This window comes from Leptonotus elevatus, chromosome 6, assembly GCF_054856555.1.
Source record: "Leptonotus elevatus isolate MCC_2025b chromosome 6, RoL_Lele_1.0, whole genome shotgun sequence".
Lineage (NCBI taxonomy): Eukaryota > Metazoa > Chordata > Actinopteri > Syngnathiformes > Syngnathidae > Leptonotus > Leptonotus elevatus.
The window spans coordinates 20529618-20552807 of NC_141244.1; the positions used below are offsets into that span (position 1 = coordinate 20529618).

General features: G+C 41.7%; 3 protein-coding genes across 5 annotated transcripts; 2 read left to right on the forward strand and 1 right to left on the reverse strand.

Moving 5' to 3' along the window:
• Positions 1–2105: 2105 nt before the first annotated feature.
• Positions 2106–7998, reverse strand: hormad1 (HORMA domain containing 1). Of its 3 annotated transcripts, none has more exons than XM_086079568.1 (16): positions 7895–7998; positions 7584–7647; positions 6577–6721; positions 6303–6366; positions 5604–5640; positions 5463–5483; positions 5302–5328; positions 5145–5212; positions 4901–5049; positions 4016–4173; positions 3870–3938; positions 3608–3665; positions 3448–3503; positions 3037–3123; positions 2664–2717; positions 2106–2429 (listed from the first exon to the last, which is right to left on the reverse strand). In XM_086079568.1, exons 2-16 carry the CDS (start codon positions 7614–7616, stop codon positions 2349–2351), a joined length of 1107 nt encoding a protein of 368 aa, XP_085935694.1. In that variant the 5' UTR covers positions 7617–7647; positions 7895–7998; the 3' UTR covers positions 2106–2348. The 3 variants fall into 3 exon arrangements, with proteins under 3 accessions (XP_085935694.1, XP_085935693.1, XP_085935695.1); XM_086079567.1 differs by having other exon boundaries at positions 7844–7993; XM_086079569.1 differs by having other exon boundaries at positions 2664–2714; positions 7844–7957.
• A 292-nt stretch (positions 7999–8290) lies between these two features.
• ensab (endosulfine alpha b) lies at positions 8291–13346 on the forward strand. The gene is made up of 3 exons (XM_086078922.1): positions 8291–8506; positions 10261–10383; positions 10511–13346. Exons 1-3 carry the CDS (start codon positions 8450–8452, stop codon positions 10679–10681), a joined length of 351 nt encoding a protein of 116 aa, XP_085935048.1. The 5' UTR covers positions 8291–8449; the 3' UTR covers positions 10682–13346.
• A 2051-nt stretch (positions 13347–15397) lies between these two features.
• mcl1b (MCL1 apoptosis regulator, BCL2 family member b) lies at positions 15398–17858 on the forward strand. Its single transcript, XM_086079014.1, has 3 exons — positions 15398–15991; positions 16646–16896; positions 17027–17858. The coding sequence occupies exons 1-3, from the start codon at positions 15529–15531 to the stop codon at positions 17141–17143; spliced, it is 831 nt and encodes a 276-aa protein (XP_085935140.1). The 5' UTR covers positions 15398–15528; the 3' UTR covers positions 17144–17858.
• The last annotated feature ends 5332 nt before the right edge of the window (positions 17859–23190 follow it).

A 23190-nucleotide genomic window follows, 5' to 3' on the forward strand; every position in this document is an offset into this window, starting at 1 on the left:
TGTAATCCACTTTAAATTAATTTAATATTGTTTGTTGCAATACTTTTATTCACAAAAGTGGGTGGCTTCAAACACAAATGTAAGATGTAAATACCACGAAAAGAAAGCTGGAATTCTGAACTTTTGTCTCATATTCATCTTTTGATCTGAAACCCAAATGTCTTCAGTATATAAACAAAAACAAAAGGAACAGACCTTGCTGTTCCAAAAACAAAGGAACAGACCTTGCTGTTCCAATACTTTTGGAGGGGACTGTATAGGCTATATTGATCATAAATTGCTTTTGTAATGACTGTTTATTGATACATGTTTTTTTATGGTAAAATACTGCTGACGACTTTAGTTGCTGTTTCAGTAGTCATATAGTTTGCCACGTGCACTGCTGATGTTGTCAATATGTACTTAGATATTTTAATCTCGCGTGTTTGATACCGCGCACTTGGCCGCTGTAAAACTCGAATTTCCCTGTGGTGAGACTAATAAAGTCTTATTCTGGTCTACAAGCAGACGTGAAGGGTTGTATATCTGTGTTGCACTTCACTCCTCACAAAGATGTGCAACTATTTCTTGGCTGTAACACGCCCGCTTGCTTTATGCCTCTCTTCTCAATAACATTGCACACGCGCGCTTGAGACAATAAAATAAATGCGGCGCTCCACACAATGCCTGCGTTAAGCCGTAAGCGGCCATTTGATGGAGTCCACCCTACGAACCCCCACCCCCATCTCCAGACAGCGAAGGGGCTGCTTGGATATGCATCACAAAGGCTTCCTGCGGTATTGATCGGCAGCGGGTTTGGGCAGTCTATCAGCAAATGTCCCTCTCTCCGGGAAAAACAATGGGAGATTAAAAACACACAGCTCCGGCTGCTGACGGGCCCAAAGGTCACTTGTGCTCGCGTATAATCCACTTTCACTTAACAGCTTCATTTCCAGCACTCCACATGCAAATGCTGCGAGTTTAGTGACTTTAGTGCTCGCTGACTGGTGGGAGTGCAAATTGAAGGGCTGTTTACACGAGCCAGGTTGTAACTGGTTGCGGATAAATAAAAAATAAAAAGGCTTCGCTTGAGAACGACTGTTACGGCGTTGCCGTAAAGGTTGAAAATGCTTGTAAAAATGAAGGACAGTTTCACACGTGTTAAGTGTAGACTTGCAGTGATCCAGTAATATACATTAAAACACACCCATGTGTAGGGCTTAAAAATAAATTAAAAAAATCGACTACCAGAATCGGATTTTCAATCAAAGTTATAGCTTTATTTTTAAATTCACTGCACATATTCGAAGATAATTATGTGCTAAACTGAAAACATGTGTAAAGGCTAAAAATTATGTATGTATCAGGAATCAAATATATTTGTATCGGTTTCCATTTTGCAGCAAATTAGCATTAGAATATAGCTAAGTTTCATCATTATTCACAAACCTGTTGAAAACACTGGGAAAAAGAGTTAGTTGCAACATGGCCCTGGCTGGTCTCTTATACTCTGTTGCCACCTGCTGGCAGTATTTTGTAATAACCACCATTGTTTTAAGCCGGTTGTTCACAACCGTGGACCTCGAGTACCACTATCCAGCCTGTTTTCTATGTCTCCCACAGGCAACACAAGTGTTTCAAACGATCAGCTAATCAGCCAGCTCTGCATGAAGCCTGATAACAATCCTCAGCTGTGTTGGCTGGGGAGACATGTAAAACAGGCTGGGTAGGGGTACTCGAGGACCGGGGCTGAGAACCAGTGCTTTAAGCGACCTCTTCATGTCATAAGCTGTATCAAAGCCTTCTTAATGCTCTAGCATTTAAAAAAAGACATATAAATACGTTTTTGGGAGTGAAAGACAAAGTATTTAAAAAAGTATTTATATGTTTTTGGGTTTGAATGAGTTAATTTAGTGGCCACTGTGAATGTGGACACGGGCCAAATGCCACCAGTTGCCCATCTTTGCAATACTTGGATTGATGTATGTACATAAGCGTACAATGTTTTTTGCAGAGATTGATATTGTCTCCTTACCACGCAAGTAAAGCAGTTTTGAATGTTTGAAAACAACCAGAGTTTAACTAGTAGCTTGGCCTCCACACGAGAGAGTGAAGTAAAAACCCTATGCACTTGGTATGTCTTTTATTGCAGCCTCCAGTTCTGTTCAGCCCAAGTCAAACTTATTTGTTTAACATTTAAAATAGTACAAAAACAAAGTAGGAATGCACACAACTACAACCAGATGAAACCAGAAAAAAAATTCTAATAACATGCTGCTGAAACAATGAAACTCATGAATGGTATTTTAAAATACCTCGCAGGTGTGCAATGATAAACAGGAAAGGAGGCAAATTGTGTGTGTGGTGTCTCACAGGTTCTCTTTGGACTCGCTGAATTTGCGTTTCTTCAGAGGTGTCTCCTGGCTGCTGGGGATGTCGTACTGGCTAACCTACCGAGAGGAGGTTTTAAAAAGTGAGCTGACATCCCACTCTGCAGGGAGTGATGACTCATCCGTAACACAACAAGAGGTTTTCATGAGCGCGCCACGCACGCCCTCGCAATGGTGAGCTCTCGTCGTGATCGTGAAAAGCTGTTTTATTTCCCACGTTTGTCTTTTTGGTCGACATACGCGTAACACGGAACATTATCACATATTTTCATACTTTTAAGGTGTTCCTCTTACCATGTTGTTCTTCTCAGTTGCTCGCTTCCTTGCATTTGTCGTCTTTGTTTGCTGCTGACATAAACATGCACCACTGTTAGGATCTCATCAAAATCTTATTTGATTTGGCTTATAGGTTATCTGAAAAAAATGCTCTTTGACTTTAATTTTGATACAGAAACACACAATCATTACAATCATTTGTGTCTTGAACTCTTAAAACACCAACAAGTGGCAAATTGCTTTAAATCTTACACTGTGGCCTTCTGCTTTAATTTTTAACATGAAAAACCAAATTTCTCCTGAAGGCATAACAGAATTCCTTTGAAATTCTTCAGTAAAAACTAAGCCCCAATTACACAAATGTAAGAATGCAAGGAGATGATGTACTAACCCTGGCGTGTTGAATGACGCGTCCGCTCCTGGTGGTCATCATGGATACCTCCATGTCGGATGTAGACTTCAGCACAACGGCCTCCATCTGAGAAGCACCACTTTTCATTTCTTCATGCATCATCTTTCCAAGTGCAAATTTGGGTGGCTGATTTAAGTAACTTTTAAAAGTATTTTTTTAATCTCATGCTTATGTTGTACAACTCTTTACTCTGTTTTCCCCTGATTGTTTTATTACTTAAATGTACTATTTTTTTCATGTCTCATAGGATTCACAGCCAAAGAAATGAACACTGCTGAGTTTGAAGTCGTAAATTTGCATTACCACATCCTTGTGAGTGATCCTTTCTTTGTTGATTGAACAACAGCGTATCGAGTAGTGATAACAATGATGATGATACAGTACACTCACCGTTTTGACCTCACAAGTGTCTATCTTCTCATGGCAGGTCAGCTCAATCTCTTGTGCTGATGAAAGAAAAAAAGAAAGCCTAAACATTGAAGCTATTTTTTTGTAACTTCCAAGTGACTGAGTGGGCCCTAATTAATAATAACCACGAGCAGAACTTTACCCTTGTTGTTTGTGTTGTCGCTTTCGGGCGTGTCATCCACATCTTCAATCACAGACCTCTAACGGGTAGAGTGATTAGCAAAACATAAGTCAAGAAATGTGTGCGTGCGAGTGAGATTGTGAAACTGATTGAGAGCAGTGAGAGGGTGTGTACACTAGTGTGAGAGTGCATGAGAGAGTGAATGTGAGACTGTGTGTGCTTGTATGACAAAGAGAGTGTGAAGGAGAGCAAGGAGGCGAGCAAGAGTGTACTGAGAGCTCACCTGTGACAAGCTCCCATCACGTTTTACCCTAACAAACCATCTGTTTCTCTTTCCAGTGCTCTCCTCCACCTGCAGACAGTGAGCGCCGGCTATGACTGTCGGTCATGACGGCGTGTGAAATAATGGTCAGGTGACCGGGCACTCACCGGCTCCAGCCTGTGTCTCTCGGTGGCTATGTCCATCCTGAGCGAGTGGAAGGGCGTAACCACCTCGCCCATGGTTAGACTGACTGGCTCCCGCTCAAAGACCAGCATGTCCCCATCAGCCTCCTTGAAGCCCGGCGGCTGGTAGTCATGCGGCGTGACTGAGGACGATGATACAGTACTCACAAAACGTTAACGAAACTGAGTTTTGGGGTTGAATTTGAGAATGAACGTAAAGTGTACCTTACAGTTGAACTTAATTTGACCCTTGAACTAGTGATGCAAGGTACAGTATGTGGTAGATGATGTCAAATTTGCCGATGATATAGATTTAGACTCAATTTGAACGCTTACACATGACGCCATCGTCGACTATCTACCTACATGTGGTTGCTACAAGGGATGTAACAAAAATGGCAATATCCTGATATTGCAATATTAAAATTGCCACAATATCGTCGTCGTCGCGATATTAGAAGCAGAAAATCAGTTCAAAAGGTGAGGTTGTAATTTATTAATGCAGTTCAAGCACCCTCTGGTGGTTAGTGTATTAACGCAGTTGAATTCTTATTAGGAATGTTTTGGCCACCGTGACGGTTATCACTCCAATAAATCAGTCATTATTTATTAATCAGTCAACTATTAATATTACCTGTTAGACCATCAACGGTGTTTGTCATTACGCATAGCATTAAGCTCGGAGGGATATTCTTAACTACGGCAAAGTTGTAAATCGATTAGTTTTCCGTTTATTTTGACAGTAAGCGTCTGCTGGAAGCCTCTTTTTTGCAGAAAATGTTCATTATCTGCCAAAACAACCGTTTGTACTTGCAACTTAGATATTGTCATAACGTTTGGCATGAAAATCTCCTCCCTGGAGCCGTTTACCAGCCTCGTAGTAGGATAGCGTCATGTTGAGGAAGATTTTGTTGGGCAGAGGGCCGAGGTTCTGCATCAGCACGTAGAGCTTTCTCACCAGCAGGATACTAGCCTTCCTTGTGCTGCCAACCGCCATGGCAAAATCCTTGTTTTGGGTGCTGACGGAAGCGGAACAAGATCAGACAGTGAACAGGTGACCTTGTCTCTTGTGTTTTTACAGCAGGTCATGTTGCTCTTGGCGAAGAAACCCCACCTCTCAAAGTCCATTTTTGCTCCGTCGGTGTTGTACTTTATTGTGAATTGATAAAACTCTGTCACTTTCTGAAAGCGGAGAAATAACAGATATGCAGCAATCCTCTTTTTTGTGTTAAATGTTTGTTGATTGTGTCGGCACAGTGGAAGTGTATTACCTGTGGGTCGTCAGGGTCTGAGGAGACCTGCAATAGTGCCAGAAGTTAAAACCGCTACTGACATTGATTCTGACAGGCAAAACAATCGAATCCAAACATCTGTTTTGAATTAGTTTAATAATGCACTACTATATCTACTACAAAAAAACAAGCATACTTACAGATATAATGACAGTTCGCAGCTGGAAGGAATAACAAATGAGATTTGGTACAATGCAAGACGTTAAGATGAAGATTTCCTTAAGATTATATGACAAATCAGTATTTTAAGCAATAGACAGTGTTGATTGAATGTGTCTTACATATTTCATCTGAATAGCGTCAAAGCATCCCGTAAGCCTTTGAAAGGAAGCAAGACAACATGCAATGAGCGGGAGACATTCAGAACACATCCCACTTGGTGATGTCATTGTCCAAATAATAAACATACTGATGGATTATTGATTAAACTTGTGACTGATAACACCATTGAGAATTTCCCCTGTAATTCTGGTAAAAAAATTAAATAAATTGTAAACAATTTCTGTGTTAAAGCTAATTTCCTTTCCAACCATACAAACCCCAAAGCTGTTTTTTTTTTAATAAAATAAATTACTGACCAATATGAAATGTTGAAAATGGCTGATGACTCAACAAGTGCTGATTTTAGAGATACAAGTATTCCATCTGATGCTAGCAATATGCAGAATGTTCAATATAAACATGAAAATAAAATAAAATTATCAAGTAACTTGTGGAGAATAAAAGGAGGTAACCAAATATGTTGTATAATTTACTATTTACTGAACACACTGTAATTAGCACAGCAGTGTGTGCAACATACCAAAATCACATACATCTAATATATATATATATATGGCCACTCATAATAAGAGCTCATAGTTTCATTATTCTGCTATATTTTCATGATGACAGTGATTCTGAGGACACCAACACCATGGGCACTTTATAGTGGTATTGACCCACCTCTTGTTTGTAAAATGAAAGATGCAAATGTTTACCATTCAACAATCTGACAGGCGCCAGGACAACTGCGCTCCTCTCTGAGAATCATCACTCGCTGATCTGTGGGGAAAAAAAACTTGTTGAGATAGACTGAAAATATACAGTTAATGAAACGTCATTTTATTGAGGTTGATACTGGAGCATGTAAACATCATTAATACTAACAACATCCTTCAATTATCTTTTTAAGCAAATTATTACATGGCTCTCGAGGTATGCCCCTTTTAATTGCCCCTATCACCCTCTATGTGCCGGCACTAGTCGTCTGACCTTCAACATTTTTGCTCCCGTAGGCTATTTCTGGAAAAAGTCCTCGCAGGTACATGATGCCTGACACACCTATGGCCAGAAGATTTTTGATGACACTGATAGACTGCAGCTCAGACACAACCTGATTGGGCAACAGCTGAGTGTCCTGTGGAACAAACACAAACTTGTATATTCACACAAAACCAAAAGAGTGCATACACATCTTGCGACACTCATAGTGTAATTATCCTTTCTTTGCTGTGTTATATAGGATAGACCAAAAGTAGGTATGCACACACTTTATATTTTGTTCAATTTAATATATTTGCAAGAATCTTTTCCTACCTGACCTCCTTCCTTCTCAAGAGTTTTTAATCTCTTTCCTGCCTTCCTTCCTTCAGAACACTTTATTTCCTTACTCCGTTTTAAAGTTTCTGCCTTCCTTCGTGCCTTCTGGCACACCGGATCCATCATTCCTTCCATTGCTTAAATCTGCTTTGATTAATTTTTTTCTTAACGCCATTCTTTCTTCCACCTCAGACCTATTTCTTCTCCTTTTCGTCTCTATTAAATCAATTCCACCAGAGCCACTTTTAGCGTATTTTCTTCTTTTGCTTGAAAAAAGTGTCATCTGTACCTACTTGTGTCACAATGTGTATTGCTCTAATTTAGTAAAATATGCATTTCTATTAACAATTCAGAACATCCAAGCATTTCTGATATTTCCGCAATGCAAATGCTTCCTTTACACGTTAAAACCAAATGGTGTATTGTATTGTTTTTGCCTGTGGCTAGCATACAAACCAGGCAGATTTTTATAGTTGTCAAACATTTTATTTTTATCGCATTTTGAAATCAAAATAATCCTTACATGAACGATCCAAACTAAGCCCAATGCTTTTCAATCAGGGGATAGCTTTATTTCACCGAGTTGACCGCCATTTTGACTTGTGACCTATGCTTGGAATTGTCAATCCATATTTAAAAATGTGTCAGATTTAATGGTTTTGGCTATTGGTTACATTTACCTGAAATGTCCTCACTTGCTGTACACATGCCATATCTTACATGAAACAGAAGCTCGGCAGAAATCTGGAGGAAAAATCAAGATAATTATAACGTGGACCGACTAGCTGGTTGATTTAGCAAATGAGGTAGCTAGAAAATGAGTTAGCCAGTTATCACAGCAAATCGTTACGAAACAATTATTCAGTACTTGTGTATTGAGCTAACAAAATAAATAAACAAACACTCTAAACATTTATCACAGTCAGAAGATGAACTTTACCAGGATAAAGAGTTAATCTAGTTGAAAATTGTCTCGAATCAGTTAGCTCACCGCAAATTTTTAAACAGGCAACGTTAACGTTTGATTGAGAGGCAGAAAACTCAACAAGTAGCCAATCAGGTCAGAGGGGCGTTGCTTTCGTTGCGTACCAAGATAATTACACTAAAATCACCCTGCCCCTTCATTACATTTGATTTAATGCGTTCGTGAAATAGATATGAACAATGTGTAAGTCAAAGTGAATCTCCGTATGTCATATTTTTGTCCTCAAAATCGTATTTTGGTCAAGTGTTTCACCTTGTTGATGCAGCGCTGCAGTGGCATTGCCCACATAGTCACTGTCGCTAGCTGATTGGACAAAAACGCTGTCATCATCAGTGTCTGGGCAGAAACGGATTTAACATTGGCTACTGTATTTGTCACTCCAAAGTACGACACGCCCCTAATAGTGATGTCATTTCTGAACACGCCATTTTTGTTGGGGAGCAGTCAGAAAGCGAGGATTAGATTGTGTACAGGTACGTTAAACCGTACCTTTTATATTTTTTATAAGCTCTTGGCTTTTCTGGCCAGCGGACCACCCGCTCGTCCCGCCACACTCACAGAATGTCATCAGAGAACCTCGACTCGGACACTCAGCTGGACTACGAGGACGAAAAACAGGTGGGTTTGTGGTTGCCATCTATCTGTTGTGCGCTAACTTAACGCGTGCTAGCTTAGCCAGGGGTGGCTGACGTCAAACAAGCACAAGCTCGTGTGACATCCGTGTCACATTCAATGCTCCGTGTTTTTAAACTGCGCCTATTTAACGCTGATTGTTGTGCTAAGAAGTGCTTCGTTTTTTTGCTGCGGTAACAACACTGACTGGTCTCTCGTGTCATTGGCTGGAAAGCCGTGGCTACTCAGGCCTCATTGGTCGTCCTGCAGTCTCTCAGGTTGTCTCAAAAGTCGTTTTTCTAAATTAAAAACACAATGCAAATACGGTTAGGAAACGCCTCGCCCCATTCGCCATTAGTCTCAAGTGACAAATGCCACCATACGTCGACAAAGCCATGAAAATGATTCAGATAAATAGCGACATCCATGCTGGTGACGTTTTGTTATGGTCACTGAATCTTATGGAAAGCTCTTTGAACATGTATTCTTACTATTCAATAGAATTGATATCCAGTTTAAGATGTTAGTAAGATAATTATTCACATGCATACAATAACTGTCTCACCAGTAATGTGTTTTTCCATCTAGATCATATTTTTGCCCACTAGTAGAGACTGCTTTGGCATAGGCTACTAGTAAGACAACCTCGTTATTATTATCATAAACATAAGCTCACGACTACAACTATTAGTGAAGTGCTAGATGCCATGAGTGATGTTACTAGTGAAGTGTTACATGTCACTAGTAGTAATACTCATAGCAGTTTTTAATTACTGTGTCGTTTTGCCTCACTAGTAACATGTAGTTGTAGTAGTAGTATGCCACAGTTGTCCTACTAGTGTGTGGGGGGATAAACGGCTCAGATGTTGGATGGATGGAAATCCATCAGGAATGATGGGCCCACCAGTAGAACGACTGTGTCTTAACAAGTAACGTTTTTCCACAATTGAGAAACTGTCTAACTCTTCTTGATGGTAGATTATATCACCCAGTAGTTTTCTCACAATGGATGGAAGTGATTCAGCACACTAAAACCCACCCCATCATCCCTGAGGACTTCGTTCATCGACTTCAATGTCCACCTGAGTCACTTTTTTTAATTCCTGCACACAGTTAGATACAAAAGTGTTTGGGCTTCTTTTTTTCCTTTTTTTTTTTTTACTTCTTTCTTGATTTACTGCTTCATTTGTCTTGAAGTAGCAGAACGGAACAAAATCTCTACCTGATCTGCACTAAGTTTGTCCTGCTGGCCCAGGTGACTGCTGGCACTCACCATTCAGCGACTTATCGGACTCGTTTGTCTTGTGTGACAGCAGCTAAACGCCTGGCTTTGTTCATTCAAAAGCCACGGTTGCCTTAAGAACTGGAAATGGGTGTCAATTTAGTCAATGCAGCTGATGACTTGATGCAAACAGTATGTGGAACAGTCAGTCGAGTTGTGCATGAACCCAACAAGAAATGTTGTCATTATCATATTATGTAATGGCGTATGCGATTATGTCATCAATGATAACATGGTATATCGTGTGTATAATTCCATCACGTTATCCAAGGAGAATTGATAAAGAGAATCCAGGGTCCGGTCGTTGAGAGCATTCTGAGTCTGAAATGTTCATTGCAGCTCCGCCATGCATTTTTGGACATTGCGGGTGGCTGTGAACGATCTCCTGTCACATTAGCAGCTGCTTGTGGAAAGTCTGCCTCCTTCCTCCAAGTCAACATAAATGTGCGTTGATAAGAATGTGAGCTTGTTCACACAGGACTCCCAGGAGAAGAACTCCAACCCGGTGAAGGCCGAAGAGGCCAAACTCAAGGCCAAGTACCCCGGTCTCAGCCAGCGGCCCGGCGGCTCCGACTTCCTCATGAAGCGGCTACAGAAAGGGGTAAAACACATCTTGTAGCATAACACAGATGCCTTTTTAGAATTATATGTCATTTATTATTGTCATTATTTGACCTGCAAGCGTACAATGCGGTACGCTAACATGGCCGGCCTCTCTTGTCGCACAGCAAAAATACTTTGACTCGGGCGACTACAATATGGCCAAGGCAAAGATGAAGAACAAGCAGCTTCCCGTGGCGGGAACCGACAAGAACCTGGTGACCGGCGACCACATCCCCACGCCGCAAGACCTGCCGCAGAGGAAGTCGTCCTTGGTGACCAGCAAGCTTGCCGGCTAGCCTCGGCCATCACACCGGGAGAACGCCCCCTGCCTCACCTGTATACACCCCCCACCACAACCCCACCCGTGTCGTCACACCAACCGCCGCCACCCCTTCTTCCCTTGTCATCCGCAGGCAACATCCAGGCAGACTTGTTGAGTGATGTGCTTGTTTGTTGGGTGGAAGGAGGCGTCCCCCCTCTTCTGTTTCTCCTGAGCACAGCGCCCCCTACTGTGCACTCCGCTCCACCTCTTGTCTTGGTTGTCTGTTTTCCAAGATGGTTGCCATCAGCAGGTGTGTGGCTTCGCTGGGGACTTTGTGCACTTTGTATTTTGGTGATTGATGTGCGTCAGGGACTGGGGATCCACCTTCATGCTCCAGGATGCGGTGCGGGGTTCAAACGTGCGCACGTTCCTTACTTGCTCGTATACCAAATTTGCGCAGGTGTGATGGGAGTTCACGTTGCTTTACCTGTTCCCTCGGGGGGGAAAAACACACTGCATGATTGTATCAGACGAGAAATCCTAACGGGAGGGGGGACCATCTTCTTCATTTTTTTTTTGTTTTGGCTGTCGGGACAATCCTGAGCGCAGTCCAGTCACTGAACTTTCTCCGACTTCTGCTTTAGCCAGCGAGCATCGCTGCACTGGCCGCATGCTCCTCGCAGTCGCGCTCACACAGGCATGGCCTTTGTGCAGTTCAGTTGTGCGCTTTGAGCAAGAATACAAAGTGGCAGGAACGGTGTGATTTTTCTTTTCTTAACATCCATTCTGACAGTCTCTCCTGGAGGCTCGTCATTTAAGAGCACACCAGCCTAAAAAGTTAAGTGCTAAGTCACATGATGGCAGCAGTAGTCATGTCTTGTCGACCCCGCGGCCCACCGTGCATGTGTGCTGCTTCAGTTTGGTTGGTTTGAAAGACATCCACCCAACATGAAATGTTAGCGTTCAGCTCCAGTAAACAACTTTGTCAATGTTTGTACAAGTAAAGTTTGATTTTGTATTTGTAAAGCAATTATTCGATATCCTTGATATCCATCTTAAGGTCCATGTACTAGTACGCACTTCGTCCTCACTAGCAAGACAAGTCAGCGCACTGGCACAACAACTTTGTCGTACTAGTATTTGTTTTTTCCAGAAGTGCCACTTTTGGCTGACTCGTACACAATTAATTAAACTAATTTGTTTTGCTAGTATAACTAGGGGTGTAACAACAACATGTTTTAATCAGGAAATCCATTTTGATTTAATTGAATCATAATCCTTGCGTCGTATTGAGATAAATACCGAATTGGATAAATAGGTATGAACCAATATAAATCTGATGGTGATTTTGTTTGAATGTAATTAACTTGAATGAATAGTTTGTACTGTGGAGAGCTTTTACATGCTGTCACATACCAATGAACATGAAAAAAGCTACAACTACCAGCTGATATGATTGAAATCATAATCCCATTTAATCGAACCAAATCAAATTACACTTGAAAATGTACCGTTCTTGAATCATTTTTTATTGGGAAGATGAACCCCCTTACTAGTAAGACCGCTATGCCCTACTAGTAAGTACTAGTAGCCAGCTGGACCCTACTAGTAGGACCAAAATGCCCACTAGTAGTTTTGCCTCACTAGCAACATGTAGTTGCTCTACTTTTATGCTAGAAATGTCTTACAGTAGTTGATACAAATTGTATCACTTAGACGCAACCGTTCCAATGGTGCGCCCTGGTTGGTCTATTACTGTGCTGAATTGTATAGCGCATACTAGTACATGGACTTAAAGATGGGCACCAAGGAATACTGATCAATGATTTTCACATGGTAGGAAACAGAATATCATAATTGATCACTTCTACAACAGTCTTTGGAAATCACAATGTCCAATCACTGGTGAGCCATTTTAGAAGAGGCCAAAGAGCATACACGTGCGCGCGGACCTTAAGCTGGATATCAAGGATGTCTAATAAAAACGTATAACTGCTTTCCATAATCTCGGCCGCGTCCGCAACCTAATAAGAAGCAAGGCCATTTTTGCTTCATAAAAGTAGGCCGTAGTGTTCCCGCAGGGCGTCGCTCACACGCCTTTTTTTTTTTTCAGCACAGCGCATACACGTGTCATGGCGCATCGGAGACGCCCCGAGCATGTCAAACCGCTCTGCAGTCCTGGCAAAGTTAGAATTTAAATTAAATTTAAAGTGCATAATGTTGAGGGTGAGCCTTTTTGCACCGTTGGTGATCAGTTGTATGCAAGGCACATTTGGAAAGCCGTTTTGAGCAGTTACGCGATATCCTTGGTATCCAGCTTCAGGTCCGTTTACTAGTACACTCTGTGCTCTCTAGTAAAACAATTGGGCGCACTAGTAGAATGACTCGGTCTTTACAGGAACATTTTCTTTCCACTGCTGTATGAGATTCCTTCATACTGGTAACAAGTTTAGCATACTTGTAAGATAACTACAAGTTATTGGTGAGGCAAAACTGCACTTGTGCTACTAGTACTTACGAGTGCTTAAATGATGTTAACTAGTAGAATTATACAGCGTCACTAGTAGTAGCGTGAGGTTGTCATCTAGTGTGCAGTTTTGCCTCACCAGTAACATGTCGCTGTCCTACTAGTATACAGCAAAAACCTTAAGATGGACATGACGGCTATCAAATAAATACGCTTAACGGCTTTCCATACATTGTCAGCCTACTTGTTTCTTTATTGGCGGTGCACATGTGTGCTTGCCGCGTGTCAATACATTGTAAATAGACTTGCGTGTGTGTGCGTGAGAGAGATTCACTGGCACCTCTACTATTCGAAGGGGCTGCATGTGTGAGTCTGTATCGTGTATAAATGCTGCTGATCCAGGCAAATTTCCCAATTTGCTCGGTGGCAGCGTCTTCTCTCTGTGCCGTGACGCAGGCCAAAATGTGGAATTTGCCTGAACGCCAACTAAACATCTCGCTGTTGTGTTGAAGAGAAATTGTGGCTGATGAGCTACCACGACGAGAGTTGTGATGGGCTCGTTCGAGATGGGGACCGCGTGCTCGAATGTAAGCGTCGACGACGAACGAGCGTCTCCTTCATCTCCGTTCTTGTTGTGTTCTCCTCTCCTATCACAAATATATACAGTATATATATATATATATAATTCACACTGGACTTGCATCACTGCAGGGAAACCAGAGGCCTCCATGCTTCAAGGACAAACATATTCCTTAAAAAAAAAAAAATAATAAAAAAAGTTTACATGACAGGAGAACACAGGGGAAACATGGGAAGGACTTCACAGAGTGCTTGGAATGTTGATCTGTGCGGAGTCATGGAGTTTTTTTTGCCAGTATTTGAAATAAAATTTTACATTAATAAAGCCTCTTCTTCAGTGGTTGACACGTGCAGAGCATCCAATTCTATTCAAATGTATTTATTGTATAAAGTGTGAATTATGGAACAGGTTAAGAACACGTCCCTCAACAATGAGACCAACTGAACCCCACATGGATACGCGTTACATATTTTTTGACCTTCTAATTCATTGATTTGCATAAAACAGGTAATAATAAAACTAAACAATTCCACAAATACAGCAAAGGCTGCATTAAAAAAAAAGCTTCTTCAGCTTAGGCAAGGTGATACATTGAAGCGAGTTTATGTAAAATACAAAATATCGGTTTAAAAAAAATCTATGATTATCTTTATTTGATTAAATAATGAGCGTGAATTATTTATATATTTATTATAATAAACTATTTTTGTCTTAATTTGAATTCATCTTTAACTTTTGTTTTTAACCATATCTTCTTATCACCTGGCCCATCGTGCATTTTAGTAATCTAACGTTTGCCCACCGCAATTTTGTGGTATTGCATCAGATATAAGAAAACTGTGTTTCTGTATTAATTTTATTTGCAGTAATAAATTGTAGTAGCAGTGTTGTCTGCAGCACGGGGGAGAAGGAGAGAAAGGTAATGAGGGATTCCTCATAGTAAAACAGAAACTAGTGTCCATCACAGACAACAATCTCCAATGAGAATCAAGAAACAACTGCCTTGTCCACAACAAAGCATAATTAACTGATTAACTTTTTTTCAGTGTACACTAGATGAAAAAGGAAATGTGTCAACGGCCACAGTTAGCACATAAAATGCACTTTGTCAAAGTCGAACTTGCCAATATCAACCACACGGGGGAAGCAGAATCTCATTTCGTTGTTCTCCTTTCACAGAGGGAGAAAAAATGAATGGAATGTTTTTATTTGCAAACAGAATGCCTTGAAACGTCCAGACGAAACCCCGTGTAACACTTAAGTTATCTGTGTCCCCCCCTCCCCAAACATAGATGAGGTTATAATCACATTATCCATCCAGGGAGTTTTCAAGTTGAGAGATTCCATATACACATTACACACTTAAATTAATCATATCGGGTTTGCTAATTATAATTATCTATGAACAGGGTAAGGCTATGCTTTTTGCCTACATTAAAAATAAATACAGTACAGTATGAAGTATATGCTATCAATGAAATTATTCTGAGTGTTTATAATTTTAGTATTTAATTTAAAAAAAACCTAAATTAAACAAAAACAATATCTTCGCTTTAATTTAGTTTATTTTCAAATAGTTATGGTTATGTAATTATGCACGGTCAAATGAATCATAGAGGTACAGAATGTACAGAATGCAACCATTTTCCCAGTCATGTTGACGTCACAATGACCCAGCCCCAGTGTTTATATAAGGCGGCGCACAGGCTTCAGAGTTCCGCCTTTCAACATCAAGGCAGTAATGGGAGACTTAACTTACTAGACTAGCATTTTGTTGTACTCGGTGACTTTTTTTTTTTCTTACTCGGTCCCCCCATAAAAAGCAACCTTCGAGATGAATATGATGCAGACCACAAGACGCGTTATGGGCTGCTACATGTTACAAAATGGAGTCATGGACGGCTCCGTGCACTGCGTCTCGCCTCCCGTCGCCGCCGCAACCGCCACTGCAACGACCTTGGACGCCGTTAACTGCAACGGCGGGGCCGCCAAGCAGCGACCTAGCGCCCTGGAATTTACCCCCAAAGGCAGCTTAGCCACCATGAACCACCATAACAGCAGCGATGACGACGTGGAGGGCAGCGACGGCTCACCACCGAATACGCCCGACTCCCCGGACCCACAAGTCGGCAACGGCCTCAACGACGACGTGGACGCCGAGACTAGGAGCCTCATTAGCCGCTTCCTTACAGACTTTACCGGCCTGTCGACGGCTCGCTGGAAAGAAAGCAAAGCACATTCGACCATGAAGAGAGTCGTGGCGAGCGTGTTGGAAAAACACCAGTATAAATACAATGGTGAGTGGCCCTTTCTTATCTTTTTTTTTTTTTTTGCGTAGTTTAAGTATAGTACGTTCTCGTACGCCATTTTCCATCGACCAGGAAATGTCTACGTGCCTATCTCGAACGTATTGTTAGTATAAAAAAAAAAAATACACGTATTAAGGAAGGTACAGTAATACCCTTTGGCCATTGTTCACACGTAACATATAAGTAGCATGTTCTAATAAATGAGCAGCTTTAATAAGTACAAAGTCACTGAGAAAAGCAACAACAAAGAGAGACACTGTTTCCTGATATGAATGTGGTTATTAAAAGGACACTTCTGTAAACTAGGCCTTGTATTTACTAAAGGTGTTTTCAACAAACATTTAAATGTCCATGTGAGGCTTATGGGTGTGACATTTCCACAAGTGAGCAGCTTTAATTTGAAAGCAAAAAGTAAGGCAACAATAAGAGGGGAGTGTGTGTGTTTTTGCACACTTTGTTAAACTGGGCTTTTATTTACTCAATGTATCATAACCAGCAAATGCTATTTAATATCACTAGCCTAGTAGACAGTACATCCATGTGGAAGATGGTAACTTTGCAAGTGAGTGGCAAATGCTACAATGTTTATTGTGGCAAATATATTAAATCACCGTTTGGTTAATGGAACCCAATTTATTCAAGGTATCATCAATAAATTGTCCCTGGATGACCGAGGGGACAACGTGGGTTTCGTCACTGAAGTAGCAAAGAGCCTGTTTTCTGACGGGACCACCAACTGGGGCCGTGTGGTCAGCCTGGTGGCCTTTGGGGCTCTAGTGTCACAGTACCTGAAGGAAAAGGGCAGGGGCCACTGTGTGGAACCGGTGGCCGAGGAGATCTCTACGTATCTGCTGTCGCACCAGCGCAGCTGGCTGGTGAAAAACAACTCTTGGGTAAGTTAGTGAGTCATGGCTGACTGTAAAGTGATTGTGTAACACGGCAAAGTCTACATGTCAGGCAGACACTGCACCCCGGAATTAGTCATCCCATTGATTTTGTATTTTTTTTCTCCCCACCCTCCAGGACGGCTTTGTACAATTCTTTCGGGAAGCAGATCCTGAGTCTACAGTGAGGAACACATTAATGGCCTTTGCTGGAGTGGCTGGCATCGGAGCCACACTGGCCCTGTTGATCAGGTGAATTTGTTGGACTCTTTAAAGACAGTTTTTGAAACCACGTTGATGCTGGATACGTACGTTCCCCTTGGACAGCAAAAGATGGAAATTAAAGCAAAGTCGCTGTTTGTGCCAGTTGGGCGCACCTACCTATGGTTTAGTGTTTTCGCGGGCACGTCTACTTTTCACGGGTTGACTTCATCCAGCAATTAGCAATTATTTAATTTACAAAGAAATTTATTTTTTCAAATAGATGTAAAATACGTTTCTATGCAAATTTGTAAAAGATTCAACCTAATTTTGCGTTTGTTTTGTGATTGAGTTAAGTTTACGGGTTAAAGCATTTCCCCGCACTGGCGTAGTTGGAAAAATTTGTAGTAGGAAGCGCCAACTATATCTTCCATGCACATGAAAGTGACGATGAAGCTCATTTCCATAAGTCTCATTCCGGAACAATCCAGCTTTGTGAGCGGAGCGCGGAACATTTGCATCGGTGTCGCTCGCTGCTTCCTGTCAAGTCGGAACAGCGCCAGGAACCGAAGCGCTGCAGAACTTTGGGAAGTACTGCGCTTGGAAGCTTTTGAGTCTCACGCAAGAATCTTTTCAAGGACTGAGGTTGAAGTGCGTCACAGTAACAAGGGCCCGAACGCGATGGTCTTCGGCAATGGTGCTGGCACGACTCCAGCTAGATTGGAAAAAATGGCTTCATTAGTTAATAAATAAAAAAAAGTAACTTGAAATGTTTTTGTTTATGTTGTCTTTCTGTTGAGGGAATTTCTGTAAATGCAGAAGTTTTTTTTTTTTTTCTCTCACCCACGCGCCACTTCCGCTCAACTTCCAATTTATCACACTGCAACACAGTTTCTTAGAAATACACCCCCCCCCCCCCCCCTCCGCACCCGGCATCCGTCAGAATTATATAATGGCTTCATGGTACGTGTTAATGTGGCCAATATGTCCTTCCCGGGAACGTCGACTCCTCCCGTGTTTGTTCAGATCCTCATGGTTGTCCTGGGTTGCAACGCAAACACTCACAAGAGGAGAAGGAAGTCGCTGGTCTCTACGGTGATGATCAGCGGCCTGGTTCTCTGAGGGGAATTGACGGTGGGGGCGACCAGGGGGATTTTGTGGGCAACTTAATAGGAATACTTGCGTCATTCAGGAGCAAAAACGTGACGGCATTGCAGCATCTTGAGGGGCTGATGTGGGTTTGAAGCGCTGGCAAACGACCTTGATTCATCGAAATATGCGCCCTTGAGTTCTACTTCAGCTTGGCATCATCGTAATTAAAGCAGGGTGCTAATTAGCATTAATACATTCGACAGCCGGATTGGTCACCAAGGCAACATTAATACACACTCCACTTCCAACAAATCTCCTGAGTCTTCTGTAAATCTTGAGAGATCGGCATATTATATCCTCCATGATCTTGTGATACTTTGAATATTATTTCATGAGAATTTGAAAATCAGATTTTCGAAGAGTTATCATGAGACTTCGATACATTTTGAGAGACTTTGGCCCATCTCGCGATACTTGGACACATCTTGTGAGACTCCGAAAAAACTCGTTAGACTTCAACATGCATCAACAGACTTTTGACGATCTCAGTGTTTTTCGGCATATTATGTGAGGCTGCAACAGATCCCGCGAGACTTCGACAAATACCGTAAGACTACGTTTCTCGAGACGCCGACATAACCTGCGACGCATCTATTTTAATCTAGGACTTTGACATGATCACGTAGTACTTGGAACATGTCTTGTGAAACGGACACCGCTTGAGAGTTTGACAACTTCAATATTACAATTTTTAATCTTGTGATGTTTTGTGTTCCCTATTAAGACTTAATTAGTGTTGTGATACTTCGATACAAGCTTATTAGAATAATGTACCAAGTCATTTTTAACCACTGCCTCCATTTCTTTTTGCGGATGATTGACTGAAAATCTACTGGGGATGTAAAGAAAAAAAAATTAGTGAGCGTGATGTTATCGTTTAATAGCGTCAATAAGTTAAGTTACTTTCGATGGTATGTCACTAAGCTGCAAACATATAAAAAAAAAATTTTTGTCAAGGTTTGTAAAAGGTTGCAAAGCTGTTTGCATACAGTATGGCGATTGTTTTTCTTGTCACAAAGGAATATTCAACATGTTCAAAATTTCTTTGCGACAAGTAAAACTTTACAAACCTTGACGAAAGCACAACGTTTGGTAATCATGCAGTTTGGCTAAAAAGTTGTGCAACAGTTTGCGATACTTCCAACATATTCGTGATTGTGATACTTTGAGACTTTCATACCGACGAGCCTCATGTCGTGAGACTTTGCCAGAATATTCACCAGACTTTGACTTTTTTTGTACTGTTGCTCAGCATTAAAAGATCAAGATTGCCATCTTGTGACTCATTTTTGCCTCCTTATCTTGCCTATGATGTGGGCTGTAGTTAGTCATTGCAGACCGGAAGCGACTCATGTTGAAACCGTTTTTGTACTTTTTTTGAAATTAAACTCCCATGTCGCCATCTCAGATTGTAGACTGCTGAGTGTCAAATGACGACATTCCACACCTTCTATGACGTCTCAGAAATGCACAAATGACACAATGAATTATCTCCCACGTTGAAATTGGCATTTAGTCTTACTGTGCTCTAGATTGTGGATGTTAAGCAGAAGTGCACCACAGATTAAAATAAATAAATAAATGTTTGTAGCCATATCTTTATGAAATAGGCTGCCATTTGTTGACAAAATAGCTTAAAACCGTTTCAATAGTTTGTAAATCCCTAGTTAATTCCCCTGAATGTCCATGTTCCTATTTCACAAGCATCTTGGCAGAGGTCCATTATTTACGTTTGAGTCTATTTTTGTAACGCTCATGTAGGCAAACGTAGTACAATAAATAAACATTTCTAAATAAAAATTTCTTGTGGCTTCCGTTGCCTGGCATTCACTGTCTGTTTGACACTCACGGAAATAAAAAAAACTGAGCACCAAACAGGAAGTGTTGCTCGAGCCGCATTGCAGCGTTGGGAGCGTTGCAGGCGCGGTCGCTTTGGAAACAATTGAGCACATAGTTCACATTCATTGGGATTGTGTGGGCGGTGTTGACCAATTGTCCTCAGGCTCAAACTCGTTTTTTTTTTTTTATCTTTATAACTTAACACAGACTTGCAGAGGCTGCATTCGTGACTTATTCTCTACTCCTTAATTACTACATATTTCTTTTTGTATACATTCAAACCTTAACTTGTTTAATTAATGACCAAGCTGTTTACTATCAAATCAATTTTCCTATTGAAATTAACTGAAATGCTGTTGATTTGTTGCAGCACCCCAAAACTAAAATTTGTATTGCGATGTTTCTTTCTTTTTTGTTTTTTAAACCCCACCACTTTACTGAGACAGGCAAAACGTAGACCGCGTGGCTGTTTCGCAACATGCCTCATTTTATTTCGTTTACAAAACCAAGCGAAAACGGATCATCATTTTTGTGTTGGCGCGGTGCATTATGGGATACATTTCCTTTCTATTCACCATTGGTTGAGATTTACTACTTTTCAAGATGCATTGTGGGATACTTTGAGGGCACTAATATCCTATACTCATGAGAAATGGGGTAATGCACTCTATATGGCACGTTAAAGTAGATATTAATTCCTTTTCCAGAACTGGATCACTCTCTTGCGAGCAGAAAAGGACTCTGTGTTCTGATATCTGATCCTGTAGTTTCCCATGCAAACCGGTCTGCTGCAGTTGAACTTCTGGTAATTTGAGCCGTGCGGATCAGCCTCCTGGCCCGCCATGCGCATTGGTGGCTGGCGACAGACTGCCCCCACCCCCTTCTTTTTTTAAAAAAAGCCTCCCGATTCCCGGAAGTGGGCCGTGGCGCAAGTTTATCTTTAACCGGACTACTCAGCTGCTCTTACTGAGAACTTTGATGCTTCGGCTCAGAACTGCGAGAGCCTGAGTGTGTAGATAAAAATGATAAAAGTTGGCCTGCATGGACGACAGAGAGAGAGAAAAAAGTGTGCTTGCATTCAGCCCACGCCATTTTTCAGTGAAATTCCACACTGTTTACACAACGACCTGATGGACTAGTAGGTTTCATTTTTGAAATGTTCACATAAGCATTCACACAGACCCGTGAAAACAATGAAATGACAGGCCTTATTCCAATTTAGTGCTTACATCTGATGTTTTTAATGCACAGTGTCCTGTTCTGTCCTGTCCTACCTTTTGAATCCCTTCCACACTGGGTGTAATGTCTGGATCACTTCTCCTGTCCTATTTACTACTCAGCGTGCCCCTTCCTCAGAAGGTGTAGCACTGCCTAGCGCACCTCTACTTTCCTGTCCTGTCCTGTCCTACCTATTTTGATACTCTTCCTCACAATTTATATCTCTACCTGGCACACTGCTACTGTCTTGTCCTGTTCCGTCTTAGCTACTTGTTGCATGTCTTCCTCAGCGTGTAGTACTACCTGGACTACTGCTACTGTCCTGTCCTGTTTGCCCCGCATCACATCCCTCTGGATGGAGAACGACAAGATTCACTGGAACCGTCCTGTCTCACCCTGTCCTAGTTGATACTACCGTTAGTTTCATCCTTTCCTCACAAGGTGTACACTGCTTGCTAACTGCGCCTGTCCTGTTCTATGTTGCTACTTGTCACATCCCATCCTCACATATGATGTACGTAGTCTGTCTATTACCTGGCTCACTCCTGACCTGTCCTGTGCTGTTGTATTTTTCTACAAGTCATGCTCTCTGTTCTTTCTTTCTGTCCCCTGAATAAATAAAGGTTTCACTTTAAGGAATGTTTTCAAAAGTTTGTAGCACCAAAATGCAGCTGTCATGTAAACCAACAGCCAAAATAACACAGCTTTTTTTCTTTTTTTTTACTTGAAAATGTTATACGTTAAGAAGCCCAATCGAGAGACGTGCATAAAGCTGTGCAGTCAACACTTCTGCTGTCGTTTAGCTCACTTGTTTGTCACTCGGAAGGATCGCATGGAGCATAAACATGAACGTAAATTTAGTGGCGCTTTAAATAGTCGCTGGAAAAGTCCTGGGTTGAAGGCTCTTGTTTCTCACGCTGACGTGAACAGACTGTGACGACGAGTTATGAAGTAATCTGAAAATCTCAAGAATGATATTTTTTTTTTAGGTTGGGAGGCGGAGTGGAGGACAATGAGGTTTGCCCGCAGGCTCTTAAAATAGAACGCTATATTGTCATGCTGATGATATTTTTGCCGACATTTTTTTGCAACATCTGCATTGGACTATGGAGTCATTTTGTGCAAAAATCTGGCTGACCAAATTGAATTGGGCAGCGTGACGATATTTAAACATGACTCCTTCTTAGCAAGGTCTGCTTCTTACGAATTGAAGTGGGAAAAAAAAGTGTCCAGACATGAAAAGAGCTTCAAACGTTTTTTTAGTGTTCCTGTTGGCTGGTTATGTAAGCTTGGAATGTTGAGCGTTCCCGGCAGGCTGTTGACGGGAACACTGTGTTCTGGAGAGGAAGAAAACACCGCCCTGGCCTCACCATGGGTCACGCGCGTTTGTTTACTTCCACTGCAGAACTGCTCATCAGGGCTGCGTCACCGCAACTAATTACCAGGATATTCCCAGCAAAGCCTGTCCTGCTCATTGCAAATCCACGAAGGAGGAGAAGCGTTCGAATAAAGCATGCGCGCGCACGAGCTGGAATTAAGTATCATCAAGACTCGGCACGCATTTGCTGTGTTCCTGCCCGGCTGGTTGGATGAACATTCCGGTGGGAGGAAGAGATGCTGAGAGATGACAGTAGACAAAGTTACTCGTTGACTAAGAATATCTTGATCTTCGTTTAATCTTGAGTTTTGTCAATCATCTCAAAGAGCAGAAAGATGATGCAGCATTTCCCGTCGTTCCTGTTCCGTAATAACCCATCACACAATACTGACCAGTTATAGTCTTCTATATTTGACATGTAAGCCTCCCATTTCTGCGGGTGGAGTTCAAGTCTGGGTTTGTTTTAGTCTTCCTGGTTGAAGGTTGCACATTCTTCCCGTGCTTAGGTGCTTTTT